Genomic DNA, 8645 nt, shown 5'->3' on the forward strand with positions numbered 1-8645 from the left:
ATGAGAATCTGCACCGATCTATAAATGCCATAAAGATGGTCAATACTGTGAAACACAACACGTGCTCTAATCAGAGTAGGCAACCATTATTAAAATCACTTGCGGCGCTCGGTAAGAAGCAACTAAAAAAGGTAAATATTGTCTAACGCAGTTTGTTTAAGGTTATTTTCAACTTCTAAGATTGAAGTAAACTGAAATTATAAGCTGTTTTATAAAAGTTTTAAACAAAAACTAATAGGAAGGTTTTTGATAGTAATAACAGTTCGGTGACATTTTCGGTGACCAGCTATAATGGATGAGCGGGGAGTACTTGGTAAGGTAAACAGCCAAAATGATACCGTTCTCAATTTAAGTACAGATTCTGGCTTCTGCACGGATTGGAAGCACGAGTACCAATTGGACACAGAACAAACTATTTCGAATCCCTATTCAACGGACCTATTTATGCCAGCAGCCACACGGATGATGAGCACACTTTGCGCTTTCTTCAAGTTACAGCATAGCATTGAATTTTCAGCCATTGATACACTGGAACAGCTGATCGTTAGGACCATCCAAACCAGTGCAACAAACGATAAAATTGAGGAAAGAATTTTAGAGAACCTGCCTATTTATGTGATTGCCATTTTAAGCCTTGTTGCGAAGTTTTTCGATGCTCGCACGATACTTGATCCGGCGCTGCAAAGGCAAATGCTGCAAGCAAATTTTCCCGATCTAGTATGGAACGAACAAAAAATGGTTACATTTGAGTTCGAAGTTATGAAAACACTGAATTACAAGGTATGAATAACACAACCTGTTTGGCTTAAAGCCGTGTGATTGTTTTTAATGAATGCCAATGCATTTAAAATCTCAACTTATTCCATTCGATTGGTTGTATATGTCACGCTTCAAAAGAATCATGCGATTTTGCAAAACGGTACTTCATTAACGAACTTATCTTAATCATTTCCTTATGTTCTAGATATCACAATCGCTTCTGCTAGGCGCGGTTGAACGGTTTACAAAAGAGCACATTTTAACGCGAGGAATTGCCCGGAAAGATTTTGTCGGCGCATTGGGCGTTAAACTACTGCGAATCGTTTATGCTCAAAAGAATCAAATCTACAACAGGTGGGCGTTACATTAAAACTTAAATCGTTCACTTAGTGCTGCAAGTGTGCTTATCATTATAGACAGATTGATGTTGGAAAAAGTTTATCTACCCAGTTAAAAAAATCAGACATGCATCTTTGGAGTTACTCATTTTTTAAGATGCCTAACTGTAGCATTAAGGGAACGATATTCAAACACAGTACCGTGACATGACAGGAGATTTCCTTAATCTCGTTCACTGCAGCTCTTAATGAATCGTTTTGCTCTGTCCACAGCTTGAGACCGAACGTGAAATGCGAAGACTTGTTTACTCGATTTAAATCGAACAAACTGATTCTGGCAGCGGCAACGGTAACCGCAATCCTTAAGCTTTGTGCGGCTGACGAGGAACTTCTAGCAGACAGAGTCGTCATTCAGCTGTCTAACGATTGCTTTGTAGAACCCAAAAATATTACCCTTCTGAGAGACGCTATTATTAACGCGTGTAGATAATTCGTACGTAGCGCTGTGATTAGCCTAAATAAAGTCTCTTAATCTAATAGAAAAAATTAAAAGCAAACTTTCGAACATTGGCAACTAAAAAACTGTAAATCATGTGCTAACGAACCAATTCAAAAAACATATGCTGAATAATGTATCTTTTGATAACATAACATTACAACGTTTCCTGGTAAACTATAACATCAAGATTCAAGATCCATGACCACACATTAAATTAAATCTGTGGAATTTGGGGTAACAAAGTCTCCATTTTTCTTTGTAAAGCATTATAATGGTATGTTTACTTCTGCGTAACATTTTTTCGCTATTTCAGGGCATTGAGATATTATCATTTGTCGACCACTGCTTCATAATAACCAACTTTGCGCAAAGATCGCAAAGAAAGCGTCTGGGTCTGCCTCTTCCTTGTTCTCTTTGCAGATTCTGATCGAGTGCTTCTCTGCAGATCTTGTTCACTGTTCTCCTCAAGGAGTATCCGATTAACTTCCATCTACGTTCTCGTATTTCTGTTGCCGTCAGCCGTTGATGACATCGACGATAGAACTACTCACTGAATATCCAGTTGTCCGTATCCGTATAATATATCGCAGGCAGCTATTAATAAATACCTACAGTTTTGTAGGTAGAGTGATCTGTTTTGAGCGACAGATGTTTTGCAGACCTGCAAAGATCATGCCATTTGTACTTACTTCTTACTTCTTGCAGCATACATAAGAATTCCTCTCCACTGTACTCGGCCCTGGACTACTCGTCGCCAATTTGCGTCTCAACTTTTGTCAGGTGTACGTGGGGAATCTCTCCAAGTGTGCACTCGGCCAATAATAGTCCGCGACACCTCTCGATCAACTACGGCAACTGCACGTATGTCTTCCCTAAACAAAATTTCTATCTCAGGTCCGTAGAGGACTACCGGTCTGATTAGCGTTTTATATAACGTTAGCTTTGTACGACGGCGTACGCTTCAAGATCGAAACGACTCGTACAGGGAAAAGTAAGCTCGAGTTCCAACTTGAATGCGTCATTGGATCTCCTTACTCGTATTATTGTCGGCGGTGACCAGAGATCCCAAATATACGAACTCATCCATCACTTCCAGTTCATCGCCGTCACTAGCCACTGTCCGTGGGAAGCGAACGTCGTTTTCTCTTGAACCTCTTCCTAGCATAAATTTGGCTTTCGACGCATTGATTTGTAGCCCAAATCTTATAGCCTCCGTTTTTAGTCCGGCGTATATTGCCTCCTCCGTTCCAAGATTTCTATTAATGATATCGAAGTCGTCTGCGAAAGCTAAGAGTTGGCTACTTTTGATGAAGGTCGCTCCTCTCGTTTCGATGCCCACTTGCAGGATCACACCTTCAATAGCGATGTTAAATAGTATCCAGGACAGTCCGTCTCCTTGCCGGAATCCTCTGCACGATTCTAAGGTACTCGACAGTGCCACCAAAACACGCACGTAGCACATCACTCGCTTCAGAGTTCATTTCTGGACAAGTTGTCGGAGAGTGAACCGTAGTAGCGTGGGTCTCTTGATACTGCGCTACCAATTGTCTTGCTATTGGGGGTAGACGAAGTAACAAAATCTGGGAGAGCACCTTGTAGGCAGTGTTAATTAGTGTAATGCCGATGTAATGACAGCAATCTAGCCGATCGCCCTTTTCATAGATCGCACAAACCACACCTTCCATCCACTTCTTCGGTAGCTTCACCTGCTTCCAAATCCTTGAAATTATCCAGCGAAGAGCCGTTGCTAGTGTTTTTTTACCATTTCTATAGAGTTCTGCCAGCTGTCGAACCTTTCCTTAACTGACTAGGATCTCTTTCGGGAGTCGGCACGCTGTTATGGTTCCTAGGCAGTTCCTAGGCAGGTTAACTTCCTTTCTTTCTCCTTCTATTATGACGCCATTGAAATGCCTATCGAAGAACTGCTTCCACCTGTAGATCACCTCACGCTCGTTTGTGACCAGGTTTTCCTCCTCGTCCCTACACATATAAGGCTTCGAAGTATATCCATATCCTTCTTATAGAACTTGCGCGTCTCTTTAGCCCGGGTTAATAAATATTTTAGTTAAATCACACACAGATGTAACACTTCGAACAAATTTTCTAACAAAACATCGTTTCATTGACATCCCTAGAACTTGGAAAAAACACTAGCATCACCTTCGCGCTACACAGAGCAGGTCGCTATAAATTTAGCAATGGTATAAATTTACTGTTGGGGAAGAATAAATGCTTAATGCGAGAAATGTAGATTCAGGCAAACTGAAAATACTTGATATTAGGCCAAAAATATAGACTTAGCGAAGGTGAGAGATTTACTTGTATATTATCTGACAACAGCGCCAGCGCAGGGAAGTGACGTTCTCGCGCAGCGATTGTTGTTTGAGTCTTGGCTTAAGTGAAAATTTAAAATGATCGTTTTTATTGGCGATGGAATGGGGCTTCAGTGTTACATCTGTTAGTCTGTGGTTAAATACTTGTTCTGGATCATCACGATCTTTGTTCTCCTTCTGGCGCTTTTTTCCTCAGGATCGTGGTCCACTTATTCCGCGCCACTCCGCTTATTTTCCATCAAACTAATCATTTCGTGCACTCGAGATTTCTTCTCCGTTGCGATTGCGGCCCTCTTAACGGCCGAGCGAGGCCCAATTTCATCTGTCTTCGAGAATCGAAGCACTCCACAGAGGATAGTAGATGCGCGTAGTCCTCGGTAACCCACGGGTGCTTTTGATCACCAGACCTCGGAAAGTTGCAAAGTTGATGCATAGCTGGCCGTTATCGTTCGTGTCGATGTGCAAGCTGCGGGGTGCGATCACCGTTCTATACATCGCTTCCCTGTCGATTTTGATGTCTAGTGGCGAACAGCTATTGTACGTTGCCTCCAGTTGCGCATAGAACGCTTTCTTCTCGTAGTCGGGTCTACCTTCGTGTGGCCAGTGTATGTTTATGATGGCGCGCACTTTCGGGGTTCTAACTGATCGATCAGCATCCTCTCACCTTTACTTACTTACTTATGTGTCCATATATATGGGTCCGGCAGAACATATATGGGTCCGGCAGAACAAAGGGATGAAATCAGAGATCTCCACTGCTGACGGTTACCCGCCATGGCTTTTACCTGTCGCCAGGACAGGTTCTCGTCTACAGCCCGGATGTCGTTGGCTAAGCTCCGTCGCCATGAGCCTCTGGGTCTGCCTCTTCTACGCTGTCCTTGTGGATTCCAGTCGAGTGCTGCTCTGCAAACCTCGTTCGTTCCTTTCCTCAAGGTGTGTCCGATCCACTTCCACCTACGTTCACGAATTTCTGTGGCTATCGGCCGTTGATGACACCGACGATGGAGTTCCTCATTGGATATCCAATTATCAGGCCACCAGGCACGAATAATGAATCGCAGGCACCGGTTAATGAATACCTGCAGTTTTTGCGTTGTCTCCGCTGAGACGCACCACGTTTCGCAGGCATACAGCAGTACGGATTTAACGTTTGAATTAAAGATTCGAGTTTTCGTACGTAGAGTGATCTGGTTTGAGCGCCAAATGTTTCGCAGACCTGCAAGGGGCCCCCCTGGCCTTCCTGATCAGGGTTGCCACATGCACGGATTATTATGTGTTTAACAGATATTTGAAAGAAATCGCCTGTACAGAATCTGAATGCATAGAATACAGATTTTCGCCAAATTACACAGATTAAACAGATTTTTGAGCTTTTACATGAGAGTGAAAGAGACGAAAATAGTCAGCAAAATCACTCTCTATCTTTTTCACTCTCATTGTTTTGTATTGGATAGATACACAGATTTTTTTCCTCGCCGTACAGATTGTCAGATTTTTCCAACAAAAAATACAGAATTATACGTGGCATCCCTGTTCCTGATCCGTGTGGCTATATCAGTCTTGGTACCACCATCGGGCGCCTGCCCAACTTGTTGTCCCGCTACTGTGAAGTTGGTAGCATTGTCAGTGTTCACTACCATAGACTTAGTTTTCGCTACATTGACTGTGAGACCTGCTGCTTGGGAGCTCTCGGAGAGGTCATCTAACTTGCTCTGCATGTCGTTTCGGCGTTGTGCGAGCAAGACAATGTCGTCGGCTAGGTCGAGGTCATTTAGCTGCTCCATCGTTAGAGGATTCCAAGGCAATCCTCGATTTGGTCTACTGTCAATTGCTCCAACTAATATCTCATCCATAACGATGAGAAACAGAAGCGGTGATAAAATGCAACTCTGTCTCACGCCAGCAGTAACCCTTATGGGGTCGGACAAGACGCCGTCGTGCAAAAACTTGCACGAGAACGCCTCGTACTGAGCCTCGATGAGATGGACTAGCTTATCTGGAACTCCTCTACGCCTAACTGCGCCCCAGATGTTTTCGTGATTGAGTCGGTCGAACGCCTTTTCGAAGTCAACGAACACCAGCAGAAGAGAGTCCTGGAATTCGTTGATCTGCTCCAATATAATGCGGAGCGTTGTGATATGGTCTACACATGATCGGCCAGCACGGAATCCAGCTTGCTGCCGCCGGAGAGTAGCGTCGATCTTCTCCTGGATCCGGTTGAGAATTACCTTACAGAGTACTTTGAGAGTAATACAGAGCAACGTGATGCCACGCCAGTTACCGCATTCCGTTAGGTCTCCTTTCTTAGGGACTTTGACCAATATGCCCTGCATCCAGTCCACCGGAAAAGTTGCGGTTTCCCAAATATTGCTGAAAAGCTGATGCATCATCTGGGCTGACAAAGATGGGTCAGCTTTGAGCATTTCGGCTGAAATACGATCTATCCCTGGCGCTCTATTGGATTTCATACTCTTGATGGCTGCTACAATTTCATCCAGCGATGGCGCCTCCGAGTTCACGCGATTTATTCGACGAACGGTAGGCGTCGTACGCTGCTGGTTTTGTTGGTCTCTGACATTTGAAACTCGGAAGAGTTGTTCAAAATGTTCAGTCCATCGCTTAAGCTGTTCTGTACGGTCAGTCAATAGCTGACCAGCTCTGTCCTTTAGCGGCATCTTTGTATTCATCCTGGCACCACTAAGGCGGCGAGAAATATCGTACAACAGACGGATATCACCATTGGCGGCGGCGGTTTCTCCTTGTTCGGCTAGGGAGTTAGTCCAGGCTCTGTGGTTAATTGTTGTAGCAGTGTAAAATGATGTAGTACATTAAAAAAGGTGAGGAGGCCTGTTGGAGAAGAAACCTGAAAGGGCTTTTCCCTGCTCCATGGAAAAAAATAAAGATAGAAATAAATAAATAATAAAAATAATAAAAAAATTTCATCGCCTTTGTTCAAGCCCAATGTTCCGAGTCGAATTTCCTTGATTTGTCATCGTTAGTTTGGTTTGAGTAGGTTACCTTACCAGGGCCACGCTACCGAGTGTCGTGATGGGGCTACCATCTTTGGTGTAATGCAAAGACAACACATTTGTTAATTCAGCCGCCCGCGTCGGATCAGACACTGTCGTGAGCTGCCCATAACCTGAAGTACAACCGCGCACCTGGTAGATGGGTCATCAAGCCAACAAAAGCCACACATGACAGACGCCTAGGGCTGACAAGGTTATACCTCGTTGCTACACCCAGCGTTCGCATGGGCTGTCGGTATACCACCTTAGTTTCCACCGGGGTTGATTACCTAATCTCCGCCATGGTTGCTTGTATTCCGGCTGATACCACGAGAAAGTTAGGATAGGAGTTGCTATAGGCAAGAGAGTAAGGACCACTATGGTGTCTATGTTACGCATTATCCATTGTTCACTAAACCATGCCATTCGTACCTACGCTTTTTCTGGTGTTCTTTTTCTAAACTGAGATCTTACTATATCTCTCTCTGTTTGATGAGCATTCATTGCGAAAATTTGACTTCTGTGTTGGTTCTTCTGACCTATCACTCTTTAGCATTCAACATCAAACCTGTTATTTTCCTGTGTTCCATTGTGATTACCACCTCCGTCGCAGCGGCCTCAAGGTATCAAGGATATTTTTCCATCGCCTGTTTGTACCTCATTTCGCTTCGGCAATTTGTAAATCCGGCTTTCTGACGTATTTCGCTTTCTTAACGGGACAAGATAAAATCGATTTGAGAGAAAGCTTCTGCATTTGGATGCTTCCAGATCTGCTTCCGAATATTCAAACATGGAAAGTAAGTGCTACAGATATCCCTTTTGTCTGGCCGAAGTAAAATGAAGACTTCCAAGTTCATAAAATGATGGTGAGCAGAGCAGTAGTGTGACATTGTGGCTCCCTTGGCGTAAACCTAATTTAGCGCGTCCTCGTTTTCTAAATCAGTGTTCCTTCCAGGTTTGTCATTCTTTCGTATTCTCCTGTTATACAATACTTTGCTCCACTTAACGTTTGTATTGGAAAAATGAACTGATTTCGGATGGCGATGAAAAAAAAATACAAAAAATAACTCAATGAACCAAATTTTTCTTAAAACCTACATTTATTAAGCCTTCTATAGAAATGCTTCGACGCCTTGCCTGGCGGTTCATCGGAACCGTTGCGATGGCCGATCTAAATATAGACGTCGGCATATTATTCAACTCTTTAAGCTTCGCCCACAAATTTTCTATTGGTCGCAGTTGGTGGTCGTTTTTCTTCAGCCGGTTCAAGTCCTCTAGTGATTTCTTGGCACGATAAGCCAAGGCCCGGTCCGAGCAAAAGACCACATCCTTTGCGCAATACTTCATGATGAACGCGACAAGTTCCGGTAGGTACTTCGTACTGTATCTTCGTATCTTCTCGTTCAACGTAAATCCCGAACGACAGAACAGCGACTTGAACATCCTCTTCTCGCTGATAGAATATTCTTCAGGAAGTTCGCGCGGAAGACATACTTGACACCATCGCTTACCTTCTTAGCATGGGACGTAAAGTACTCGATCCTCTGCCAGTCGTTGCCGTCCAACGTTAGGCAGTCTTCGTCGCCCATTTTGACCACGACATCGTGCTTCGCCGGAAAGATGTTTTCTGTTTGTCTGCTGATTTTTTTTGAATGCCAGAAGGTCATTGGGTTAAAAGGCCACTGCGACAGCCTTAATGATCGTCTTT

The 8645-nt window shown here is 43.8% G+C and overlaps 1 protein-coding gene across 1 annotated transcript; it reads left to right on the plus strand.

Moving 5' to 3' along the window:
- Nucleotides 1–291: 291 nt before the first annotated feature.
- Nucleotides 292–1587, plus strand: LOC128740260 (uncharacterized). The gene is made up of 3 exons (XM_053835795.1): nucleotides 292–780; nucleotides 965–1113; nucleotides 1371–1587. The coding sequence occupies exons 1-3, from the start codon at nucleotides 292–294 to the stop codon at nucleotides 1585–1587; spliced, it is 855 nt and encodes a 284-aa protein (XP_053691770.1).
- Nucleotides 1588–8645: the final 7058 nt, after the last annotated feature.

The sequence above is a fragment of the Sabethes cyaneus genome, chromosome 3 (assembly GCF_943734655.1).
Source record: "Sabethes cyaneus chromosome 3, idSabCyanKW18_F2, whole genome shotgun sequence".
NCBI classification, from domain to species: Eukaryota; Metazoa; Arthropoda; class Insecta; order Diptera; family Culicidae; genus Sabethes; species Sabethes cyaneus.

Excerpts from the sequence above, each read along its gene's own strand:
- LOC128740260 (XM_053835795.1), top strand. The coding sequence starts at position 292 with ATGGATGAGCGGGGAGTACTTGGTAAGGTAAACAGCCAAAATGATACC. Across the intron at positions 781-964 it reads TGAAAACACTGAATTACAAG|ATATCACAATCGCTTCTGCT; the intron begins GTATGAATAACA and ends CTTATGTTCTAG. Across the intron at positions 1,114-1,370 it reads AAGAATCAAATCTACAACAG|CTTGAGACCGAACGTGAAAT; the intron begins GTGGGCGTTACA and ends CTCTGTCCACAG.